The sequence below is a fragment of the Prionailurus viverrinus genome, chromosome D4, assembly GCF_022837055.1.
Source record: "Prionailurus viverrinus isolate Anna chromosome D4, UM_Priviv_1.0, whole genome shotgun sequence".
Classification (NCBI taxonomy): Eukaryota; Metazoa; Chordata; class Mammalia; order Carnivora; family Felidae; genus Prionailurus; species Prionailurus viverrinus.
The window spans coordinates 49,496,108-49,522,683 of record NC_062573.1 but is presented as its reverse complement, the minus strand read 5'-3'; the positions used below and the strand labels follow the sequence as shown (position 1 = coordinate 49,522,683).

At 41.7% G+C, this 26,576-nt stretch overlaps 1 protein-coding gene across 11 annotated transcripts in view; it reads right to left on the bottom strand.

The window, feature by feature from the left end:
- MPDZ (multiple PDZ domain crumbs cell polarity complex component) overlaps window positions 1–26,576 on the bottom strand; it is a 161,861-nt gene that overhangs the window by 2,909 nt on the left and 132,376 nt on the right. For all 11 annotated transcript variants that reach the window (XM_047830066.1, XM_047830068.1, XM_047830069.1 and 8 more), the window contains 16 exons: window positions 25,504–25,595; window positions 25,193–25,283; window positions 22,736–22,816; window positions 14,516–14,608; window positions 14,357–14,431; window positions 13,457–13,628; window positions 10,662–10,807; window positions 9,647–9,730; window positions 9,281–9,474; window positions 6,853–7,000; window positions 5,907–5,993; window positions 4,984–5,074; window positions 4,041–4,084; window positions 2,820–2,942; window positions 1,473–1,577; window positions 797–909 (listed from right to left, as the gene is read on the bottom strand). In XM_047830066.1, coding sequence (XP_047686022.1) covers window positions 797–909; window positions 1,473–1,577; window positions 2,820–2,942; window positions 4,041–4,084; window positions 4,984–5,074; window positions 5,907–5,993; window positions 6,853–7,000; window positions 9,281–9,474; window positions 9,647–9,730; window positions 10,662–10,807; window positions 13,457–13,628; window positions 14,357–14,431; window positions 14,516–14,608; window positions 22,736–22,816; window positions 25,193–25,283; window positions 25,504–25,595 — 1,739 coding nt within the window. The remainder of the gene's footprint in view (window positions 1–796; window positions 910–1,472; window positions 1,578–2,819; window positions 2,943–4,040; window positions 4,085–4,983; window positions 5,075–5,906; window positions 5,994–6,852; window positions 7,001–9,280; window positions 9,475–9,646; window positions 9,731–10,661; window positions 10,808–13,456; window positions 13,629–14,356; window positions 14,432–14,515; window positions 14,609–22,735; window positions 22,817–25,192; window positions 25,284–25,503; window positions 25,596–26,576) is intronic.

The following is a 26,576-nucleotide window of genomic DNA, read 5'->3' as shown; positions in this document are numbered from 1 at the left end:
TCTCCCCCTCTCTCTTGTTTTTTTTTTTTTTAATTTTTGACTTTAATGTTTATTTATTTATGAGACAGAGACAGAGCGCAAGCAGGGGAGGGACAGAAGGAGAGAAAGGCACAGAATCCGAAGCAGGCTCCAGGCTCCGAGCTGTCTGCACAGAGCCCAATGCGGGGCTCAAACTCACAAACTGTGAGATCATGAACTGAGCTGAGGTCAGACACTCAGCTGACTGAGCCACCCAGGCACCCCTCTTCCCCTCTCTTTATGTTCTAATTCTTTTGTACTACATGTTGGGGGAAGTGTGAATTTTTTTTAAGTTTATTTATTTTTGAGAGACAGAGATAGAGCATGAGCAGGCAAGGGGCAGAGAGAGAGGGAGACAAAGAATCCGAAGCAGGCTCCAGGCTCCAAGCTGTCAGCACAGAGCCCTACGTGGGGTTCAAACCCATGAACCATGAGATCATGAATCGAGCTGAAGTCGGACGCTCAACTGACTGAGCCACCCAGTTCTGGAGCCCCGGAACTGTGAATTTTTTAATCAAAATGATCATTTATTAAATGAGTTGGCAATACTGGAATTTAAAAGGGATAGCTTTGATCGGTTCCATATCACACAGGGTAGTGACATCAAGAATAAAATGCGCCCCCCCCAAAAAGAAAACTCAGGGCAGTGGCATGCTATGTACCTATGCTTGATAAACTGAATCCATGCCATAATTACCTGACAGTTTAAAAAACTCATCTCCTATTTTTTCACCTTGAGGTGAGTGGTAGGGACATAGAAACCATAACATGAGCTCACCCTAAATCATCCTGAAATATACCGCTTGACGTGAGCCCCGTGAAAGGGATACTGGAACCAGCAGGCTCCTGCTGGTGACTCGTGACCACACTCACGTCTCCTCCAGCAACTACCTGTACACGGGAGAAAGAGACAGAAACACACCTTCAGGTGGCCAGGGCCACATCAGTGATTTTTCTTCAAAAATAACTTTTGGATTAAAACATGTACTTTAAGGTCCACTTAATCATTTCTGTTAACTTCCTATTCAACCGAAAAGAAAGAAATTCCACAAGGTCCAGAAGCCTCTTCAGCTGACAGTAAAAATACTTTAGTAATTCAATTCTACAAAGTTGTTTTTTTTTTTTTGATGTTTTTCAAAGGTGGTCTCATATGCAGTTATTTTTTAAAGATCTTCAGACTACAAAGCCACTCACACCACTTAAAATTCTAGCAATTAACTGTTTACTAAGGCCTTGCATATATCCCTTTAGATATAAAATATGAAGCAATAAACGCATCAGGATAAAATGTTTCTTACATGCTTTCTTGGAACGCTCGATGTAATCATCTGTGTTCAAGGGAAATATTAAATACAATAGCATCAGGAGATATAGGCAGTTTTACCGCCTTACTGTGAAAGCTCATGTGTCAAGCTAACCACACTGTGAAGAGTGGTCAGGATGCCAACTCTTACCTGCATTTCAATGGAGCCAGAGGCATTTTTCAGTAAGTTAACTGCTTGGGTATGAGTCATCCCCTCAGTGGGTGTGCCACAGATAGTGACGATCCTGTCCCCAACCTGCAAGGGAGAAAAGCAAATAGACATCTACGAAGGCAGCCATGGAGAGTGGGACCCTGAGACCTAAACAGTCATTTCCTTCTCTGCCTTGAACATCACACACACAGTGCTCCCAGCAACTGAAACACAATCAAGGAAACCCAATCATTTCAAGAAGCAGTGATGATAAAAAGAAGCTGTACATAATGACTGAGTTCTAGAAGTCTCTGGGGGAAGGGGGAAAATCACTCATCCCTTGTCTTCATTTCTCCTCAGGAGGCACTGCTTCCTATTATAGAATAAAATATCTGCTATCAATTAAAAAAATTTCTTTGGACATTATTATTTACACATTAGCTGTGTCTCTAAGTCGGGAGTTGGCAAACAATGGCCCATGGGCCACGTGTGGCCCACTGCTCGTTGTGGTGGACAAAGTCTGGGTGGAAGACAGCCATGCTTACTCAGTTGTCTGCACAGGGTAGAGATGAGTGGCTGCAACAGAGACCATCTGTCCCACAAAGACAAAAGTATTCACTTCTGGCCCTGCACAGCAAAGTTTTCCACTGGGTGCAACCATCAATTTTAAAGTGTCAGTCACAAATGTAGTTATCAAAATAGACTCCATCATTTCTAGTTTAGAGACTATTTAAACTAAGACGTGGCTATGTCTTGAGACCCTTTTTGACACGAGGCCACACAGATTTTACTGGAATATCCACGTAATTTTTGGGCTGGACATTTAGTGTAAATTTCATCACAGTGTTCTATGCTAGCATAATCCCTCAACTTTGAAGCAAGTTTTGTATGGTTTTACAACGTAGGTCACATTTATAGTAAACTTCTGCAAAACTGAAGATCAACCACAACCTACGTGATAGTTTTCAATTTAATAAAGTTAAATTGGCATTTGAGCCAGTGACACGTGTAAGGAAAAACTTCACTTCATACTGGTATTCTGAAAACACTTTGTTTTCTTTTAACTTCTTTCACAGACCTTCAAACAAGTAAAAAAAAAAAAAATATTAAGAAACGATGGTAAATCTTCCCAGCTCATTTACTTATCAATTTGCATACAGCGGGAAATTCTCCTCTCCTATTTCTCTTCACCTTTTACTCCAAGCAAGCCCTCCTGTGGCTGGACTAGCGGATTTAAAAGCAGAATCAGACATTTAAAACTGCCTGCCACAGCTGGGAGGATTCAAAGGGTTTATAAAAACTTCTGCCAGCTCTGTGAGGGCCGCCAGGGTTATTAGTAGAACTTACTCTGAGTTTCTGGGTCTGAGCTGCAACTCCATTTGGGTGCATCATTGCAATAAATATAGGAACATCACCAAGAGGGCTGCCCACTCCTCCAGCAATGCTGATTCCCAGGGAGTCAGCAGGCCCCTGCCATGGAAGAGATTAAAATATTTTTTTGGTCAATGTGGTATTTTAAATTGATGTTTGGTTTCTTTGGCACAATATCATACAGTTCACTTAGGTCTTTGAGGTGTGAGGAAAATGAAGCTCAAGAAAGCTGCATTATTTCATGTGACACGGGCCCTTAGCAGGACTTAGGAAAATGAGCATCCTTCCAGGACATGAAAGAAATTAAAACACATTAAATGAAAATCATATCATTATGGGGTGACGGAAAGAAAGCAGGTAAACTGGTGAACTGAAGGACCCCAGTTTTGGAATCAGAAAGGTCTGCATTCAAAGCCAGGAACCCACACTTACAAATATTGGGCCCTGATGAAGTTCAGCCCTCTTAATGAGTAACTAGGCCATCACCGATGAAATGGAGATTAGAGCACCCCTCAGAAAGGGCTGCAGAAAATATGAAATGAGATGGTGACAGCATGATGTGTCTATGAGAATTTTCAGCATATAGAAAAGGCTCAGTAAATTGTAGCTGGTTTTATGTTCTCTCTGTGGATGGCGGTCAGGGAAATCTGTTTCATGAGAATAAGAAATAGCTGTTGAAAGCCAAGGCTCACTTATGAGAAGCGAGAGATAGAGTGATCATTTGTGTAGGACTCAGTGGATGCCAGTTTGGGTAATACAGGATATGCCAACAAAGATTGTCAAACAAGGTCCTGTGACCAGGAAATTTAGTGAAGACTGAATTGTGCTACTTTCCACTGTATTTTGGACATAATTTTTCAGATGGCATGGTAAAATAGTAAGATTGCTAATAGGAAAGTATATATGCAGATGCCTCTAAAGTTTCAACAGAATTTATATTGTTTTCTCTTCCCAAAGTTACCCTTTTCATTTCTTTAAAAATTTTTTTTTAATGTTTATGTATGTTTTGAGAGACAGAGACAGAGCGTGAGTGGGGGAGGGGCAGAGAGAGAGGGAGACACAGAATCCGAAGCAGGCTCCAGGCTCCAAGCTGTTGGCACAGAGCCCGACGCGGGACTCAAACCCACGAACTGCAAGATCATGACCTGAGCAGAATTCAGACACTTAACAGACTGAGTCACCCAGGCACCCCATTACCTTTTTTATTTCAACTGTCCTTAATCCCTGTATTTCAGATGCCACTGTAAAGGTAAAAAAAGAATAGGGTTATTAAATTATTTTATGTTCAACTAAATTTTAGTCAATGCCTGAAGCTGGATGTGACTAAATGAGACACGCTATTTTTTTTTTTTTTGAAAGGGGGGGTATTCAAAGTTGCCAGTACACATGACTTAATCCATCTCACATAGGGACTCTTTATTTTTCCAGTTGGAAAAATATGCACACCATCCCATTTCTTCCTTCTTATTTTAATCATTGATTATATAACTGCATAATCCACCTTGAATGAGTCAAGGACAGAATAAGCTTTGGACAGAAAGACACATGTGCACAGCTGAGAAAAATAAAGTCATGGATACATTAAAAGGAATTCATGGACCTAAGTGGCTAAATTTCTAGAATATTAGTCACATTGCAAACAGAGACTGCCATATGGTTAGTTCTTCAATTTGAACAACTTTCAACCAATGCTCCAAGCCAAAAAACCCTCTGCATCATGGTTTCATGTAATTAAAACACAGGAGGATCATACTAATTTTCTCAATCAAAATTTTGCGGTCTTCATGGAAAAGAAGGCTTCACTTAATGGTATCTTCTGAATTATTGGTGTTAAACAGAAAAAGGAAATGAAAATCAAGTGCACCAGTCTTCTTAGTAAGAAAAAAATTACAGAATCCTGATTTTAATGTTTAGCATAGCTCATAGAAAAAACAACAAATGGAAAAGCTGCCAAAGAACAAAGGCACAGCTTCACGTTCAGATTTTTTGTCGACGCACACCTTGGCACCTGTATTAATGTACAGAATGATTTAGGGAAAGAGAGCTCAAAGGTAAATTGAGACAGGGGAAAAAAAACAACAGTGTTGGTTACCAAAATTCAAACCAGTAAATCATGTTTAAAGTATCAAACCGATCTTACATGCATTCTTCTTCAAACTACTTTCCAGTGACTCCGATGTACTGGATCCAGAAAGTGGAAAAGTGAATGATGACAGGCTGCCTTCACTCATCTACAAATACACAATAATTATTCTAGAAAGTTTTGGAAGTAATTATACTGCATAAATACCACTTATTTAGGAATTCAATTCTTTTTTAATGCATCTAGAGAGAAATACCTCTTAAACAACAGTGGCATTTGATAATTAGAAGGGCACTTTAAATAGTTTCTATTAATTTTTTCCATATTACAGAAGAATTTTCCTAGTGGCATAAAAAACGAAAGCTAAAAGAATAGATGAGGCAGATTCCAACCCAACTAAAATTTTAGTGGATTTTCATAATCTCATTCAAGCGAACCCTCTCTAGGTGGAAACGGATGTTGTACATAGACTGGGGCTTGTGCAAACTGTAAAATCAGGGCCAGTCAATTGGAGATGAATGGTAGTCCTGAGGAGGTGAAGAAGGGGCCTTTCTGGACCGGTGATGGAAGTGGGCTTCTGTCGTCAGAAGACAGGAGAGTCATGAACAAACGTGGTTTGTTCAACTTAAATGGGAGTTTTTCCGCTGAATATTGATAAATGTTTGTTATATACTTTAAAAATGTGTCACCTTGGTAGGCTTTACATCCACTAATTGGTTAACGTATGTAATTATGGGAACAGAAAAGCAGAATTGTTGACATCAAGTTCCTTAGACTGACTTACAAACTACTCAACAGCCACACCTTGTTTACCTGTCCCTCTCAGCAGGTGCCCCTCCCTCAGACTCTCCACCTCACTCCTGGGGCCAGAGGGCCAGGCCTGGGTATGCCCCCCCTGGGCAGCCCCACGTTCGGGGCCATCGCCAAGTCCCTTTTGGCATGCAGACCACATCACCCTGATGAATCCCACAGCTACCCACCTGGCTGCTTTGAGAAGGCCTCCTCTCCGAATGGAATGGACCTGCTTTGATTCTTCCGACTTCCAAGGTTACCGTGCCCAGGGAACACTAGGGGAGTGATTGTTTTATGAAAAAGTTCAATTAAAAAGCTCCATTTATCGTCAGCAGTACATAATAGTCTTTAAGATTAGGTTTTTGAAAGGCACCCTCGTTGTGGGGTTTCCACAGTCAAGGATGCCTCCAATGCTTTGTGGAAAGAGACTTTCCTAAAACACAAAACTAGTAACAGCAAGCAGCAGCAACACCCAGTGTCTGCCTCACGACCTCATGATTTACATGGAGACTGTTTCTGCTGAGGAAGAGAGAAACGGAGAATCAAGCCATCAACGCAGGAAACCTACTGGTTCAGATAGGCCAAGTGTACTAACTAACCAGGGCTTAACAAACAAAACAGAAACAACAGAACAACCATGTCCTTAATCGATAACTGGGCAAACTCTTTACTGCCACACTGGACCTGAACAGACCTATGACACAACACTGAAATAAGCCACACTGCTATAAACACAAAATAAGAATGAAGACAACTTCCCTGTGACCTTTGCCAAATAAATCATAGGCGTGCAAAAGACACCAGGTAGTCTAATGTGAAAGCACAATGAGGTGTCTGAGATCCTGGGCTTCTGGAGGTAGACGCACTGGTTTAAATCCTACTGTGATTCACTAGCTCTGTGACCTTAATGGATGTCAACCTTGACAAGGCTTTTCTGTGACATTTAATAACAGAAAAGACATTATATAATAAAGCACTATTACAGATTATTCAGAAATTGCCACTAAGAATGTGTCTCATTTGAGACAACATTTTAAATAAAGAGAATTCAGTGCTTATTTGACCGTGGTAGCCCAATTAGTTCGCCCTCCTTCCCCCATGCCCCGCATACTCACTGTTGGCCTCTAGGTTTACCTTCAGCAAAGCAGCCACAGCTTCCTGGGTGGCATCACGGACATCTTCTCCATTCACTGTTAAAATCTGGTCCCCCTGCACCAGTCTCCCGTCAGCGTCTGCAATCCCTCCTTTGACAATGTCGGATACAAATACTCCACTATCACTTCTGCAAACATAATTTTGAATTTGAACATGACTGTTTTTCTGCCACTGGAATGTACTGCTTACTTTTTGAAAAGAGAACATTTTTTAACTAAAAACTTGACTTTTAGTTTGATGACTTTAAAAGTTTGCTTTCAGCAACACAGGGGCAACATTATTAGAATTATTTTCTATGATAGTAATAGCTTATGTCTTATAGTATTTCATGGATTAAACGTATGTTTCATAAGCATATTTATTCTTCAACAATTATATAGTGTGAGGTGAAGTGGCTACTATTATTTTCTCATTTTATAGGTCACAGTTACTAAATAGCAAGAATGGGAATTTAGAGTTAGTTCTTGGGTGCTAAGTCTATTGCTCTTTCTACACCATAATGAAGTCCTGAATGAATATTGAGCTGTGACAGCATAAATATGTTGGTATTATCATCAACATCATTAACATTATTGAAAATAAATAGCGGGGCACCTGGATGGCTCAGTCGGTTAAGCGGCCGACTTTGGCTCAGGTCATGATCTCACAGTCTGTGAGTTCAAGCCCAGCGTCGGGCTCTGTGCTGACAGCTCAGAGCCTGGAGCCTGCTTCGGATTCTGTGTCTCCCTCTCTCTCTGCCCCTCCCCTGCTCACACGCTGTCTCTCTCAAAAATACATAAAGATTAAAAAAAAAATTAAAAAAGAATCACCTTTTGGCAAACATCATAGGAATAATTAATTCAGGCAAGAAAACATTCATGGACAATGAAACTCATGGGCAAAAGCAGGATGAAAAACTGGATAATCCTAAAGTCTCAAAACAGCTCCACAAAGAATATTTACTGATGACAAAGGGAAAGGAGAACTTACTAGTGGAGAGGAACATAGCACCTTAGCCAAGAGATCAAAATCAACATCCCCAGTGCAGAAAGACACCATGTGCCCCCTGGTGGGATGCCGTGAGAGGGGCAACGCTCTGCGCCTGTGATATTCCTGCCAAGGATGACTGACCTACCCTCACATGAGCAACCGCAGGCAAACCGGCAGATCCAAACAGCCGAGTGTTCTATAAAATAACTGGCTGCTGGGGCACCTGGCGGCTCAGTCGTTTAAGCAGCCGACTTCCACTGCTTAAGGTCCGCTTATGAGGTCACGATCTCATAGTTCATGAGTTCGACCCCCACGTCAGGCTCTGTGCTGACAGCTCAGAGCCTGGAGCCTGCTTCAGAGTCTGTGTCTCCCTCTCTCTCTGCCCCTCCCTTACTCGCACCCTGTCTCTCTCTCAAAAATAAAATGGAAACATAAAAAAAGAAAATAAATAGTGAATGTGTACCTTAAACTGAAACCATTTGTTTAAGTATCACTCCTGTGATGTCTTTTATTTTAAATGGATTATTCTTACAAGCTAACTTTCGTGCAAGATGGATTTATGCAAAATGAACTAATACTAATCTTATTCCAACCTTCCTTCCATTCATAAAACTACACTACTACCAGCATTTTCTTGCTGACATAAAACATAAGCGTAAGTAGAAATGTGCAGTGAAAGTGCAGTCACATAACTTCTTGTCAAGGTCAGAACCTCAAATGCACCATTTCCCCATCTGATCCTGTGGCTTTGCTATCTTTAGCATAAAGGTGTTGGAATTTACTGGATTATGAATTGGTTGATACTTATCTATAAATATTTAAATAAATGAGGTACTGAATTCACCAATTTACCACCTGGTCTCTTACTTTCTGTTCCCTTCTGATGGCAAGCTTCTGCTCAAGCCAGTCCTCCCTAGAATATCCTCCACTCGCTGCCCACAGACTATCACTTATCACTTTCAGCCTCAGCTCCGGCACCTCTTTTCTGAGCAGTTTCTCTAATCTGCTTCCTCAAATAGAGTCATTGTCCCTTTATGGTGCCACAGCTCCCCCACCATATGGTTTGGTCACTCATCAATGGAATCCTTCTTTGCAGGAACATATTTAACTCTCATTTACCAAACTGTGAGTTTTTTGAGACCAGGAACCATATCTTATTTAACCTTGTTCCCCAGAACCTAATGTCTTCCCTGGCACACAGCAGGTACTCAAGAAATACCAAACATCTTTTTGTCTAGTACCTTCAAAATCCCCCAAAGTACTAACTTAAAAAGTTCAAAAGGGAGGTTGTTTGGTGCTCCGTTACTGAATGGGCTGATAGCAGCTGCCTACGGAACACCAGCGCCTGGGAGACAGTCTACTACTGTTAATATTCTTTAAAAGAAGTGACATTCAATCATTTCTGAAAGGTCACTGGGTTTGCCCTCGTCGGTCATACCTTTTCCCAACAATACTTAATCCCAGGCCTTTCCCCGGCTTCTTGTGTAGCTCAATAGTGAGGGTATCACACACATGCTCCTCCTTGTAGGGGGCCTCATCTCTATACAGCGTCAGGCGTACTCTGTGTGGCGTCTGTCTCAGGACATTTATTGCTTCATCATGTGTGGCCTTTCTCAAGTCAATTCCATTCACCTGGACAGACACAGGACACTGTGAGGACCCGGGTGAGTCAAATAAAGAAAAAGCAAGAATGGGGGGGCTGATGAGGGGGAGACGAGAGGAGGAGGAAAGAGGAAGTGAAAGAAACAGAGACCACCCTCCCCAGAATAGCTCTTTCTTTGTTAATTATAAAGGTATTCTGTACCTCTAAAATCTGATCTCCAGCCCAGAGTCTCCCGTCTTTACATGCTGCTCCTTCTTCATAAACTTCATGGATAATAATGGCACCCTAAGGGCCCAAACAAAATATGCTTTATCCCATTCTCCCTAGGACTGATGAGCAAAAATAAAAGGAAAACACACTGTACTTTCAAAGATAATGCTAAGGGTTCTATACTCACTGGATCCAGAGTGAGTCATATCAAATTTCAAAGAAACGTGTAATGCGATTTTCAAGAAGTTTATATTTATATATTTTTTCCAATGATAGGGAGGTTTAAGGAAAAAAAATTATGGGGGCGCCTGGGTGACTCAGCTGGTTAAGTGTCCAACTTCGGCTCAGGTCATGATCTCATAGTTCGTGGGTTTGAGCCCCATGTCAGGCTCTGGGCTGACAGACCAGAGCCTGGAGCCTGCTTCAAATTCTGTGTCTCCCTCTCTCCCTGCCCCTCCCCTGCTCTTACTCTCTCAAAAGTAAATAAACATTTAAAAAAAATGATGACACATATAAATCATACATATGTATATATAATAGATAGATATCACCTTTCTTATCTGCAAATGAAAATGATAGATATACATCATCTTTCCTATCCACAAATGCAATTACTAGATTTTAGAAGATTTTTGACCTTTAGAAAATGTTGTTCATGACTTTTCAAACTCCTCAGTATGGGACTGACCCAACCATATCCCATCAGTAATAAAGGAAATTAAAATATGGCAAAGACTGGAAAACTGATGGACCTATTTTGACCTAAAAGTCACGATCGCGAGTGTAACTATCTTAGTGAGTCGGTATTCACTTCCTCAAATACAAATCCCAGTACTAAATTTCTGGTATTTGCTCTACAAATGAAAACAACAGTGAATGATGCATTTTTCTAAGCCTTTATATTTCATTTAATAGAACTGATAAAAACCTCCCGGACAGTGATCTCTCAGGGGCACTGAGGTTGCCTGAGTAACTGAAGAATCTCTGTGTATCTGAGTGTCCTCACCAGCAGAGTGTCGGACCCTCCAACAATGCTCAGGCCCAGCCCTGTTCGCCCTTTGGAAATCTCAATTGTTGTTTCACAGCCTGGGATAATGGGGCAGGTTGCAGGATCAGAAGCAAAGATTGCTGGTGTTGACGATCTGCTTGTACCTAAAAATAAATTAAACATGAAATGAAATAGGATACAAATTGATTAGGTGGTATAAACAGCAAACTCACCACACTGGTTGCCTTTGGGGGATGGAAAAGAAAAAGGGCCCAAGATTTGGGACAGCAAAACGTCAAATTTATCTTAATCTTTTAGTTATATTTAAAAAAAAAAATCGAACAAAATAATTACATCATCATTAATTAGGGTGGTGGGTGCCAAGTTACTTTCTGCACTATTGTGTATTTTCTAAATCGCCCGAGATAATATGTATAAAAGCCCAAGGACAGAGAGTTGAACTGAACCTCTAGTGTCATGTTGACAGTCGACATTTCACTAGAGCCAAAAAACCTTCTCATGAAATTATGATTTGTAAAACTCAGAACTGTGATATGTGGCAGTAAACTAAAAACACATTCTGAGAAGACCAGAAAACACAAAAAGCACATCAATAATTCTAATCATGGTGCCCGCATTTCAGGGCTTTTTATGCTTTTGTTTTGGTTTTCCTTTTCTTCGTCTCCTAGAGCATCTCTTCTTATGTAATCAGATCTGTGTCTACATGCCCCAGGATTTACTATCTGAGTTTATAAAACGGCAGGGGACCCCCACCCCCACAAGAAGTTTCGTTCTTTGTGTGTCTCGTGTGATATTTTACAAACTCAGATATTAAATCCTAGTGCATATATGCTCAGGACTAAAGACATAAGAACAGATCAGGAGAAAACAAGGAGAATATAATTTCACACCTTGTTTTATGATAGTCTCCATAGCATATGTTTTATGATATCCCAAAGAGCATACAGCAAATGTGATGTTTTGAAGAAGTCAAGAGGGGTGCCTGGGTGGCTCAGTCAGTTAAGCATCTGACTTTGGCTCAGGTCACAATCTCATGGTTCATGAGTTCGAGCCCCACGTCAGGCTCTGTGGTGACAACTCAGAGCCTGGAGCCTGCTTTGGAATCTGCGACTCCCTCTCTCTGCCTCTCCCCCACTCTTGCTCTGTCTCTGTACCTCAAAAAATAAATAAATGTTAAAAAAATTTTTTAGGGGCGCCTGGGTGGCACAGTCGGTTAAGCGGCCGACTTCAGCCAGGTCACGATCTCGCGGCCCGTGAGTTCGAGCCCCGCGTCAGGCTCTGGGCTGATGGCTCGGAGCCTGGAGCCTGTTTCCGATTCTGTGTCTCCCTCTCTCTCTGCCCCTCCCCTGTTCATGCTCTGTCTCTCTCTGTCCCAAAAATAAATTTAAAAAAAAAAAAATTTTTTTTTAAATAAAATTTAAAAAATGAAAAAGTTAAGATACTCAATGAGTAGTTTAAGACAAGAGGCTATTTTTAGAAATCGGAAACACACTAATTCTTGCTCCTGAAATGGTAAGAGTAGGTGTAAGATGTTTTCTTTTATGTTACATTGTCATTTAGCATTTCATATTTTTATAGACAGTGCTACTTACAGATTGACATAAAATTGAAAAATGAGAAAATTTTTGTAAAACCTTTTAACATTTCAGTGAATTACCCAGTCTTTCTAAATAAAGGACTACCTTCATCACATATGTATTACTTTAAGATTTTTTTTATCTAACTATATTACATATGTTTTAAAAATTGCTGTTTCCCTAATTACCTGTCAAAGGAAGTTAATGTTTCAGACTGGAGGCCAAAAGATTTTTTCTCCCATCACAGAAAACGCCTACGTGGGGGTGCCTGGGTGGCTCAGTCAGTTAAGCGTCCGACTTTGGCTCAGGTCATGATCTCGCAGTTTGTGGGTTCGAGCCCCGCATCGGGCTCTGTGCTGACAGCTCAGAGCCTGGAGCCTGCTTTGGATTCTGTGTCTCCCTCTCTCTCTGCCCCATGCCCCCTTGCATGCTCTCTCTCTCTCTCAAAAACAAATTAAAAAATAAATAAAAAAAAAAAGAAAACGCCTATGTGTTTAAGTACTTTTTTCAATGTTGCAAAGCTTGAAATTTACGGTCTTACTTAAAAGTTAGTGAACTGTTGTCAAAAAGCAACTTAAAGGAAGGATTTGCCTCAATATGCCACATTGGTATTTTAATGGCACACACCAGTCTCATTCCACAGTCCACATACAACCACTTCATTTATTTTGACAGGATCAATTACACCCAAATGACAGAACTCAAATCAATTATGCTTACCATAGCAATAACTAGCACTTTTAAGAGTTTCTGGAAATGCCAGGCATTGTTGATTCCACAGGTAAAGAGATACCACTGTATTCATTTTACAGATTAGATCACTGAGGCATTAGAGAAGTTAAATTATTTGCTCAATATAAAAAGGGGATATTCCAAATGTTGTTTACTTCATTAGTCAAACACCCAGAATCACAGGTACCTTTAGCAAAAGATCCTTGGAGAGCAAAGAGTGTCATTGCCTTGCTTTAGAGAGGAAGCAGCTGAGGCTCAGAGTGGCTGGATGGGTTTCCCAAGCCCATATGTCTGGTTAGCGTACAGCCCACAGACTCCCTGCCTGGAAGTCCAGCACTCTTTCTTCAGGAGCTCCTCTCTTTATACCACCTTGTCACCAAAGTGTTCCCTGTCTACAGCCTTTCAAACAGTGAGTTACACACAGGCAAGTGGCTCCCAAGTAGGAACCAGCTCTGAGGTTAAGTGCACCATACAAGCCCTTACTTCGGATGGACTCCGGTTCCGGGGAGCCAGAAGCTGGGGGCATCGGAGACAAGGAGCTGCTCTTTTCTCCACTGGCTGTACCAGCTGCTGAAGCAACAGCCTGGGAGTCTGGATTCTCAGCACGAATGGTAAGTTTCACTGTTGTCTTTGCTGTTTTCAAAAGGCTAATGAACTGGCGGGGTGTCGGTATGGCAGGGAAACAAAATTCAAAAGCAAATTAGTAGACATACCAGTAAGTCACTATTATAGTTGGAATCTCTTTCCTTGTCAGAACTTGAGGAGTCAAGAAAGAATGGTTGTAGTTTCAGAGTAAGGAAAACGATGCAACCAAAGAATCAAGCCAAAGGGAAAGTGAGAATACAGACGCATGGGTTAAAGGGTCCAACCTTAGACAATTATTAAAACTGAATTTAAAAAATGATTTAAGCTTCTTGCTGGCCAATGTAGAAACAAAAACATTTGCACACCAAATCTCACAAGAAACACAGCTTTTTTTCTAGCACTTATGAAAGGCCTAAGTGAGTCTACTAGTAAGTACAGACATAGGGAATATTTATTGGAGCAAATATTCATAAAAATTCCTTTGATCTTAACACTAAGTTGATCTTTATTTAGAAATGCAAGTTTTTCTAAGGGAAAATGGAAATGATATTTATCAAAAACATCCACTGAACACTGGACTTACTAGGCAAGAGAAAATATCTTAACATCATTCCACTGGAAAATAGAAAACAGAAATTGGAGGATTTCCAAATAATCTCTTTTCTTCCTTAACGACATCGGTCTAACATAGCTACATGGTCCCAATTCCCTATGATCACATACACACAGACACACACAAACACTGGCCACGCCCACGGACGGGTTTACAGCGTTATTTGCTTTCTTTTGGAAAAGTACCTTTTCAACAGGATAGCCAACAACAACTTCATCATCTACAGCCAATATCTGATCTCCAACTTTCAGCCGTCCATCCTGAATGGAAACATGTAAGATTTGGGGCGATCTTATAGAAGTAATTCCCTTCTCCACCACTTTATGACCGTGAGAAAGCCTCACCTTGGCTGCCGCCCCATGTTCTGTCAGACTCTTTATGATGACTCCACTGAGCGTATCTTCTTCACTGATAGCAATGCCCAAACCCCCTTGATCCTAGAGAAATAGGAACAACTTAGAAGACTTGAAACAGATTAAATTTATCGAAAGGAAAGCTATGTGGCCATTACTTCTAAACATTATCTTCCACCCAAGGGCTAGAAAACTGATTAGAGCCATTCTAAAGTTCATTAATAAAAATCTCTTCTTAAGCAAACTTTCAAGTTTTTTAATGGGAAGGAATTCTCTTCCATCAACTATTCAAATGTATTCATTCCCCCCATATGTATACTGTTTCTAGTGTATTTAGCATATATATCCAGTTACACATCTCCAGTAACTTTAGAAAAATATCCAGGGAACAAAATGCATTCAATAACTCAATAAACATACAACATTTGCCAATGTAGTTCTGTGTAACTGGCTGACGGCATAAGTCATTTAAAACCAAATCAAAGTATCCTGCTTCCTCTTTGTGGCCTACAACTTAGAAATAACAACCCAAACTGGCCCCTTCATCCTGCCCTTCTTCCTGGAGCAGACAGACTGCAATTACTTCTGCGTGCTCTGTCCTTTCTGGGGCTGAATGCCCAGCGTTGTTTCCCCAGACACTTGTGTTTTGATTTGGTGCAGAGTGAAAACACTCTCAACCCTGAGCCCAAAGACGTGCACTGAAAACCTGCCAAGCCTAGAGAGCCATCCACGTTTTGTCTATATTTTCCACATTTTCTTCTATCAAGACCAAATGTTCAATAGTATTGGCTTTTACATTTCTTTAATGTTTACATTAATAAAATTAAAATAGGGTTTTGGATATTTTCATTCTGGTTAGAGCTAGCAACCTTTTTCATTGTAGTTTCTACCCAGAAATGTAAAATGTAAAGCAAATGTAAAGCAAAAGAGGGAAAGGGAAATCTTGCCGTGATTTCTACGAAATGTACACATGAGAGCCAACCAAGCCATTGGGCCTTTGGGACCATGACCATGACACCAGGTAAGGTCGCACCGCCATTTGAAAGACTATCAACACTGTGGCTTTTCTGAGGTAGACTATTCATCATAGACTTTCAGACTGTCACTGGGCATCTCTCTCTACCACTGCTCTCTTTCCAGACAATCAGTCACATGCATAAGGCAGAGAAAATTGCACTTTTGGGGTGAGAAGAGCTCAGTTCTAATTTACTTTCTGCCTACCTGCAGGAGTTTGGATAAGCCACATAACATGTCTGAACCTCAGTTTTCTTATCTGAATAAAGGAGTAATGATGCAGGTGACCCTTGAACAACATGGGGGCTGGGGTGCTGATCCCCCTCTGCACAGGTGCAAACCCATGCATAACTGCTGACTCCTCCAAAGCTGAACTACCAACAGCCTACCACAGAATGGAAGTCTTATTATTGATAACATAAATGGCTGAGTAACACATTTTGCATGTTATATGCATTGTATACTGTGTCTTCCGATGAAGTAAGCTAGAGAAAAGAAAATGTTAAGAAAATCATAAGGAAGAGAAAATAAACTGCAGTGCTATCCTTTATTATCAAAAATGCCCACATATAAATGGACCCACACAGTTCAAACCCATGCTGTTCTTGCCCAACCATGACATTGCTCTGAGGATCGGATGTAATAAGAAAGGGATCGGAAACTTGATGCGCTATATACAGTATACGTTCCTTCTGCTTGTTACTCTACAGAATGTAACTGGATTTACTCCAGATAAATTCTCTCAACTTGCCAGGATTTTGAGACCTGAATCCTGATTTAGTGGTAAAAGAATCAGGATTAATGAGTAGGAAGGTGAATGTGCTACCAAAAAGATAAAATCCCAATGCCAATGCCAAGTGCATCTAATATAGTTAAACATTCTATTTGGGATTTTCTACACCAATGGTCTTTCCTATTACCACAAAGAAATATTTGTTTGAGTGTTACTCTGTATCTACAATGATTGTATGTACTCAACTCTGGGATTTGATTCTATTATTGCCTATTCACTTACCTGCAGTCAGGAAAGTATTTTACTAGTACAGTGAGCATTTGCTGGTTGTTTGCTTAATGCCCATTCTCATCTTACTCTTTTGTATAAGCTCATACATTTGTTTTCAAGAATATCCAGCCCCATTCCCCCTGCTGCCTCAAATAACATACAGGAGCACACTCTCTCTCTCTCTCTCTCTCTCTCTCTCTCTCTCTCTCGCTGGCTCTCTTCCTCTCTGCCTACGTGTTGGGTGGTGGTTTTAAAATATATATACAGGGGTGTCTGGGTGGCTCAGTAGGTTAAGCATCTGACTTCGGCTGAGGTCCTGATCTCATGGTTTGTGTGTTCAAGCCCTGCGTCAGGCTCTATGCTGACAGCTCAGAGCCTGGAGCCTGCCTCAGATTCCGTGTCTCCCTCTCTCTCTGCTCCTCCCCCACTCACATACACGCATGTGCAGGCTCTCTCTCACAAATAAACATTAAAAAAATTAAGAAATAAATAAAAAAGATAAATAAAATATGTATACAAACTCTTCACCATTCCTCCCTTCAAGAAGGAGATGCTGAAATGTGGGCTGGATTTGGTTGCCTGATTATAAAATACAGAACAGAAAGAATGGTGTGTAATTTCACAACTATGTCAAAAGGCCCTGGGGCTTCTCCTTACTCTCCCTCTTAGATGACCTGCTCTGAGGGAAGCCGGTTCCCTGTCATGAGGACATGAAAGCAGCACCTCAGAGAGGCAATGGGAACCTCCTGCCAACAGTCATTTAAGCAAACCAGCCCGGATGCGGATCCTGTAGCCTCCGTCAAGCCTTCAGATGCCTGCAGCCCTTAGCTGGCCGTTCGTTGGCAAAATGTACAACAGAGTCTCACCAGACCACCCAGTTGAACTGCTCCCCAATTCCTGATCCACAGAAACAGAGATAATAAATGTCTATTGTTTTAAGCTCCTAAATTTTGTGGTGAGTCATTATGTAACAGTGGATAAATGACCCCAAGGATGGAGCGTGAATGAGTGAAGTCCATAGTACAATTCCAGTCCCCTGGCCACAGTCCCTATAGCTCAAGAGCAGGCATATGATCTGAACTGGCTTAACAGCACGGGTCTCAGGACTTGTGCTCAGCATTTTGGGACAGCCACTCTGCCCCCACCCTGCATGTGGAAGAAGTGGCACATGACCCCAACTGTAGTTGGCAGCCGTTGTAAAACTGAGAGAAGACCAGCCCGGGGATACTGATGACCCTTCACGGCTGTGCAGGGAGGAGAAGAACTGGTTCTTGACAACACGACGGAGCCACAGGATCAACTATCCCTGAGGATCGCTGCCCAGTAACCGGAGCCCATAAATCCCCTTCTTTGACTAAGCCTGTCGGAGGAAGTTGGTTTTTCTTGTTGTTGTTTTTGTTATTGGCAACAGGCAGAGTCCTAAAAGGAACAATAAGGCGCACACCTGCAAATGCGAAATGTTCCAATTCCACCTGGAGTCCTATAAAAATAAGCATGTGTATACATATATACAGACGTTACTGGTATCAGAAGAACAGGATAAAACACGGGTAAAGGATAACAGGGCATGAGAGCAATGTCTTAGCTAACTGCTTAGCTCTCCACCTCACTTCTGCCACAGTACATACAGTACTTAACAGAAAAAGAGCTGAGAAGCACTGTTCTGAGCCAGTTATTAAAACACCACCATACAGAGAAGGTGAAACAAATTAAGGGACCAAATTATTTATGGAGCAACAGTTGTATAATTAAACAGCTAGAAAAGAGTGAACAAGAATTAAAAGTGCAACAAAGCTAAACTCCTATTATTGTCAGGAGAGCTATTTTGAAGTTGGAACATTCCCCCCCAAATTCTCAATGCTATTTGAAGACTTTTAGCCTATAAAACTGTGTGGACACGAAACCTATCTCTGACAACCATGTAAGGCTGTCACCTGCTTTGATGTATAGGTACTTTCCTAGGACAATGTGTACTAAAAAATCAATCTTTCTTTAATCAAAAATATTTCGTCTGATAAACTGAACTGGCATTTCAGTCAACACTAAGGGTTCAGATTATATACATTATAAACTTTGTTTATACTTCTATTTTCTCACTTCAAAAGGGGGGGGATTAAAAAGAAAAAAAAGATAATCAACCTGTCTCAAGTGTTTAAGAAGTCAAAACAGAACTAGAAATGACCTGCTACTACAATTTCTGTTTTGGAACAGTAACAAAAACTATTCTCCCCTCCTTGTACTCTTCAAGTACACTTGACATCTTTCCTTTGTGCACACGTGGCATGTAAGCATCCGTGCATTCCTCCTTCTTGCATACTTGGCATGAACTATGGTACCCCATACTATATAACCCCCCACTTGTGATGGGATTAAAAGTATGGCAGTTTCTTCCTTTTTAACGTGTTTGCAATATAGACGTACAGAAAATTTACCCACATGAATGTTTACTGCAAGAGACATGCTCTTGAGCTATGATTCGTTAAATGACAAATAAATGAAGATATTACTAGTAAGCATTACATAGGCCAGAATGTTGAAGGGGTATGAAAAAATAAACAGGCATTAGATTAAACTAGGTCTTGAGTTATCCAGGGTGTAGATAAGCTAAAAGAAAGCAGAAGGGCATCCCAAGTGCAGAGGCAAGGAGGGATGAATTCTCAAAATAAATCTCCATGGGCTCTTGATACAGGTCAGTCTGAATGAAGTAGAAGACTCATAAGACACAGGTCTTTTGGAAAGGTGAATGGGCCCTGGTGCAAGTTGAAACAAGGAAAGGCAAATGTAAGACTAGAGTTTAAGTTCTAGCGGTAGGTACCATTTTGAGTTACGGGAACTGTTACAAGTGGGAAAAGCCAAACCAATCGCACAGGGTTGCTGAGAAGTATAGAACACAGTGCACGTGTGACTTTACCTTTAATTTTTTTCAAATAAACGTAATTTTTCAAAATACTGGGAGTATAAAGGACACAGACCTGCAGATGACGTATGAATGCTAGAAGATTGGTTAATTCTCCCTTCTTTGCTTTCTTGCATTTTCTTTCCAGAGTCGACTAATAATGGGGTTCAGAGTGGACAGGCTTATACCATATGCTGTCTCTTAACATGTCATTTTTAGCAAGGGCTTCCTCCAAGGCTACATTCTGTGGAGCATTCAGAACCTCATGGTTAAAATATTAACTTGCAAATAATAACTCAAACTGTGCCAAGTGTAAAGGCCACTTTAGGCAAACAGGCTTGGGTGACAGAATGTAGAAAGAACCCACAGCGACCCCCTGGCTGAATACAGGCAGGCTCATCAGGTGACCTCCCCCTCAAAATATCCACAGGCCCTAACTAACCAATAGGCTACTTATAACCAGGCACAGTTACCCAAACAGGGAAAATTCCATTTGTTGCCTTACCTCCTCACCTTCTCCCTTTAACTATAGCCCCCAGTTCCTCCCTGGTTGCAGACAGCCTCTCCTTTGCTGTCCTGCCTATTGCTCCCCTGCGGCATGTTCAGTAAATTTCTATCTTCCTTGTTCTACTACAAGTAAATGCTTTTACCACCTGTGCCATTGGCTTCCACCAGATCGTCACCCCACATGTGGGGGCCCCCATATGATCAGGAGACACATCACATTTACACACCACGCTAAGTGCTTTATACAAATTCTTTCGTTTAATCTTTACAAAAATACTTCCAATATAAAGGTATTATTATTTCCCTATACTGTAGGTAAGGAAACTGAGGCCCAGAAAAGCCAAGTGGCTCCAAAAGCCCACATTTTAAGTCATAGTTGATTGCTTCTTCTGTCAGCTGATCTTAAAAGATCCTTGAATATTCCCCTTTATTCACTTTGGCTTTCATCAATAAACACATTTCAGTTACCGAGCTTCAGATGTGTTTGAAATCGACATATAATCAGAAGCTTTCTGTGGGCAATAAAATCTGACATTCTTCCGAGTTCTTAGGTTTCCCCCACAGCAACTATTTCAGAAAGGGAAGTGTACATGTTAGACAACTGCTGAATAAATCAGCAGTAGGCTAAAGACAGAGAATAGCTCTTAAGCTGCTATAGAATGAGGGCAGCTTGTCCATTAGCTTGAAGAATCTCAGAAGTAACCCCTGAAACAAGCAGCCCCATCTACAGAAGAGGAGAGCGGGGACCAGTGATATCAAGCTTCCAAGTGATTTATGGGAGATCACTCAGAAGGGCTTCTGACAAAGCAGGCCTCTGTCCACCCCACTGCTGAATGCCAGGTCAAGAGACTTTATCTGTCTGGGAATGGAAGTCCTTGAAAGATTCTGAACAGGGAATCAGGACGATTAAACATCTAAAGAACACCTTCATCAGGCAGCCTGAGGCAGGAGGAGAAAGCATCACAAAAAAACAGTGTCAACAAGCAGTTAGACATCTCCCTCTCTGCCAGCTTATTCCTTCCTAATAATAAAAACAACAACAACAACAACAACAACAACAAAAACAGGCAGTGTTGATGTATGTGTGCAAGGTTCTAGACTCTTCACACAACGTAATTTCATTCCCAGTACAACTCTATGAGGCGAGCACTACTATCATCTCCATTTGGTAGAGGGGAAGTTTTCCAGATTAAGAACCCTATCCAAGGTCCCAGCCTGTAAGAGGCAAAAGAGGGCTCCGACTCGGAAGGTTTGGCTCTAAATCTGCCTGTTCAGCTGCTACTGGGTTCTGTTCCTTATTCATCTGTTTAGCTGGGTCATTCCACCAACACTTCCTGGGTACTCATATTCTAAACCCTCGGTAAATAAATTAAATCAGTGCCATGAAAGGTACTTGTAAAAAATATGTATTATTTTGGGCTTTTCTAAAGATACGATAAACCTGTATTTTAAAAAAAGCACACAGTATAATGAATCCAGCCTACATTTAAATGCTTCATAATTAACAAATTGTAGGGAGATAACTGCACTGTTAAATACTATAAATTCTGACACTTCAGGATTTAGGAGGAAAAGGAAACTCAATCTGAAACCAGCAGGAGAGAAAGAAAGGTATCCTCTCTCTTACATGGCAACAGAGCAAGGGGTTCCTGAAGTGTATGAACTTCTCAGTAGAAAAGGCAAAAACTTTAATGACTTGATGTACTTCTCCTTCTACCAGGAGACAAATTGTGCATAATAATGACTTCTCCTACGTGTACTGTAAATGACAGGACCAGGGCAATCCATTTTGCTCATGGTTATTTATTGAAAAAAAGAAACAAAATCAAGAGCCACAGCCTTCCTCCACCCCACCCCTCGCAAATACTTAACAGAGACTGGCTGTGTGCCAGGCATTATGCCAACTCCTTACACACAACTTATTTAACCTCTAAAACTAGGTCAAAGGTGATAGTATCATCTCCAATTTACTGGTGAGAAAACGGAGGCAAAGGAAGATCGCGTAATGTGTCAGGTGTGTACCTGACGAAGCAAGGATCGAAGGTGGACAGACAGACTCTGGAGCCTAGGCGGTAAGCATCACACTGCCCTGCCTCATCGCTGAAGACTGGCGTATGGACCACTTCTCTTCTTTCCGCCCATGGCGAATATCCCACCGCCCCGCCGCCTTCCCCTTCTCCCTGAGCACCCCAGGGCTCTGTGTTCTCCTTCACCTACTGCCTGCCTGTATTCCAGCATGAGCCCGCAGCACCTGAGAGCATTTCTAGGTTTCTGTTCAGGAAACCACTTCTTTGAAGTGGTCATTTGAACCGAAGGTTCAGATCTTTTCAAAAGTAAGTACTTCGCTGATGTTTATCAGTGAAACTTCTAGTAATGGGAGCTTTCGGTTTTATGAAGCACAAAGACTATAACTTGTTTCTTTATTCTTTTTATTTCCTCCACAGCAGGTCTTTGGTGAATGTATCAGAGCAAAGACTGCTAACCGTCATGCTGGGAGATAATCCTAAAGGCAGGAAAAGCTTAGTCCCTGCTAAAGTATCAATTAACATGGTAATTCTCAAACTTCCGTGTGCGCCAGAATCGCCAAGAAGGCTTATAAAAATCCAAACCGCGGTCCACCCCCAGGGTTTCTCATTCCATAGGTGTGGGCGGGCCCAAGCGGCCGTATTTCTAACAAGATCCCAGGTGATGCTGATGCTGCTGCTTGACAGCACACTTCTGAGGGCCAGTAAATTAGACCACTGGTGTGAAGGTGTTCACACCTTTTCATTCCAACGCAAAGCAGACTTACCTTGGGAAGCTCCAGATGCTGCACGTTTGTGAATGAACAGAGGTCCACAGGTGCCTCAGAAGTAGTCACACTTGGTTCGGCCTGACACAGGGAAAGAACGGCAAAATAGACAACCGAGTGTTGTGTATTTTTGCTTAATAAGGGCCACTTCATCAAAATTGTTTCACGTATTAGAGTTCGTTATTATTCTAACATTTCATGACGTTTATGAACATTAGACTCTCTTCAAAATACTAAGAAGGCGTGATTAGACAGCAATTGTTTTATTTTTTTTTTTAATTTTTTTTTTTCAACGTTTATTTATTTTTGGGACAGAGAGAGACAGAGCATGAACGGGGGAGGGGCAGAGAGAGAGAGGGAGACACAGAATCGAAACGGGCTCCAGGCTCCGAGCCATCGGCCCAGAGCCCGAAGCGGGGCTCGAACTCACGGACCGCGAGATCGTGACCTGGCTGAAGTCGGACGCTTAACCGACTGCGCCACCCAGGCGCCCCTTTTTTTTTTTTTTTTAATTTTTTTTTTCAATGTTTATTTATTTTTGGGACAGAGAGAGACAGAGCATGAACGGGGGAGGGGCAGAGAGAGAGAGGGAGACACAGAATCGAAACGGGGCGACAGCAATTGTTTTAGACCACAAATCGTTTTAGGCACAAAGCGGCTCTCAAGACTGCCTGCGTTTCCTCTCAGTGAAATCTAACAGCAACCCAGCTACCAAGTGGCGAAACTCGCTTTTTAAACACAGAACACGAGCAGAGGTCCCATTCACTCCTTTTCACTCTGTTAGTCATCAAGCGAATTTGGGAGCTATTAAACGTTTTACTTGAAAATTATTAAAACATTCCATTTTCCTAAGGGATATATGCAGCACCATTCACATGAAAATAAAATTTTCTCCTTTCTAATCTTGAGAAATCACTCGCTCGGTGCACCACTGTGAATGACTGCCCAGTTCACCAGAACGAGCGGCCTGCATCGCGTACCAACGTGCCCAGTGTTTGTATGCTCCTTTACGGGATAGTGTTTCCGTATCTGCACCTTCTTCCACCACGATCATCACGGCTTCTCTCATTTTATGCTCTTCATTCTCTATGCCTCCTTTCACTCATCCTAAACAAGTATTGGAAGCTTTACCACATCAGAACTCCCACCAAAAACTCCAAATTCTAGACTCACCATCTGGCCACTGCCTTCTCTGTCCTAATTTTTTAGCCACCATTTGCTCTCTCAAAAAACACCAGTAATCACCTGGCTACCAGGTCCAATGGACTCTCTTTAGTCATCTCCTCATTTGACCTCTTTGCCACACTCAAGACTGGAGAATGTACCCTTTGGCTGCTATGCAACATGCCCGCTGGTCCTTCCTCATTACCTCTGAGCACTCTTTGTTAGGCTTCCTCCTTATTGCTATTAAATAATTCTGACCTTGGCCTTCTTCTTCTTTCTAAGTGTTTTCTGTACATAAGAGCCTCAGCTCCTATGGCCAACAAATGACAAATCTGCATCTAAAGGAATTCCTCTCTAAACTCTAGACCCAGTGTCCCCATGTACACTTCTCCCGGGCTCTTCAACAGGCACTTCGTTCTCAAGCAGCCTCAAATAGAATGTTTTCCACTTTTACAGCTATCTGCTTTTTAATATTCTTTTTGGTAAAAGTCAGCCATCCATCAAGTCACCAAGTGAGCCAACCCAAACCTTGCTACATCTTGTCTGTGTCCTTCACCAGCCCATTTCCAGCCCCCAAAGCAGCACCAGACACAAGGCAGATACTCAGCAAGTGCTTGTTGGACAAACAGATCGTCAAACACTCACTGTTCCTCACTGAGTACATTTAGTCAGGGATAAGGTGACATTAAGGTGGATCCCAAACTTCTGAAACTTCTGACATAACCATTTCTTTCTTCTTCTTCTTCTTCCTCCCCCTCCCTTCCCCCCTCCTCCTCCTCTTCAGTTTATCATCTCTTCCCTGCAACCTCTGATTTTTCTCTGTGCCATTTCCAAAGAAGTATTTCAAAATACAATTCTTACTGAGGTCCCCAAGGCCTCAAAGACAAAGTTTCCATCGTGAGTCCCATGGTCTGACCCTATCTCCTCTCTCTCAGCGACCCTTTCCTCACCAGGAACCCACTCCCCCGCTCCCACTATTCAGTGATGCCCTGTGATTTACATTCCTTGCATCAGCCAGAGTCCACACGCCATTCCTCAGTGCATGCCCTCAGTTTGGAAGGTTTTTGCCCCCCCCACATCTTCTACTTCCGACATACACTTCATGTGTCACTTCCCCTAGGGGGTCATTGTCTCTCTCCAGAAGGAGACTTGACAACTTTTTCTACTTTCGTTATTCCCCATGCAGACGCCACTAGTGGCCTCCACATAAGCAGTGTGCCTATTTACAGGAGTGTTTCTTGTACTAGGCTATAAACTCCTTGGGGGCCAATACCCAATACAGAAAATACATACCTCCTTATTCTGAGAATTCTCTGAGGTAGAAGGCAAAGGTTCTACTGTATTTCCAGGACACACAGCCATCTGACTTACCGCATCTTTATTTCTAAAAGAAAGAGTATTGACCTATCATAGCATAATGATTCATATTATATTCATTCTTTTACTTGAGGACTCAGAAGGATTATTAGAGAAAATTCTGCAACCTCAAAGACTTTGGACTATAACACTCATACATTTATAAATGTCTTATTTTCATTCAAAAGAACTCTGAATTGAAAGCCTAATCAAAAATACTTAGTAAACCAGAAAAAGAAAGTGCTTACCTGATAAAAATTATTTTTACTTTAGAAGGGGCACATTTAATGATTGAAGAAGCATTCTGATGACTTCTTCCATATAAAATTTGACCATTGATCTATGAGAAACAAATAGCATTAATTGAGCCTGAAATTTTAATTTTGCTCATTTCTTATCACCTTATCTAGCTAATATACAGGTCATTTTTTTTCTTCCTATAAAATATTATATGTATGTCTCTTCCAAGAACATGAACCTAACTCTGAAGGAGAGTAAAGAAAAGCTCATGTTTGAAGCTGACGTTACGATGACGTGTGTGTAGTGTGATCCCCATAGACAACAGAGGCAGCACTTGGACTGTAAAAAAAAAGCACAGCAAGCTTCCTGGAGGGCACTGGGGTTCCAGCATGTTCTGTCAAAGCAAGGGCTCTCCTGGAAGCACTAGTGACCTCCGCAGATCATCAAGGGAAGTCCCTGTGGTCGCAGATCTTAGTTAGTCTCAAGAATCAGGCCCTGGGATTGGCCGCTGGGAGAAGCACTCCGGCCGACCAGGGATTTGGGAAGCAGAACGTGCCCAAGCAGAACAGTACCTAATGGAAACTTCCCGTCATCTAGTCACTTAGCCCCTGCTGACTGAGCCTTTCTGGCCAAGGGAGAAGCACACAGGAGTGCAAGGAAGAGTATTAAGGCAATATAAAGACACGTGGATCCCAGCCTCCAGGAGGCAAGGACAAACAAAACAAGCACGTGTGATTCTAAACACTATAAAGTCTGGTCCAGAAATTTATTTGGTTTGGAGGGCTGAGTTATTGTTTTTGTTATTTAGCCTTAACCTTGACCCCACCTCACCCGACCCCTATCGCTTCTACCATTAGGAATTCAACTTCCAGAACGTCCAGTGGGTCAATCTTATTACTAAGGATTGGTCGTTTGGCTTTTCAAAAGCTCCTAATAAAAATGCAGCACACAAAAAAATGTTTTTGAAGTGTGATCTTTATTACCGTCTTGGGGCAAAAATTGTTTCTGGTGCGACACAGTCACAACCTTTCAATGGAAGTTAATGGGAACATGGACTCTACTTAGCAGAGATTTGGTTTAG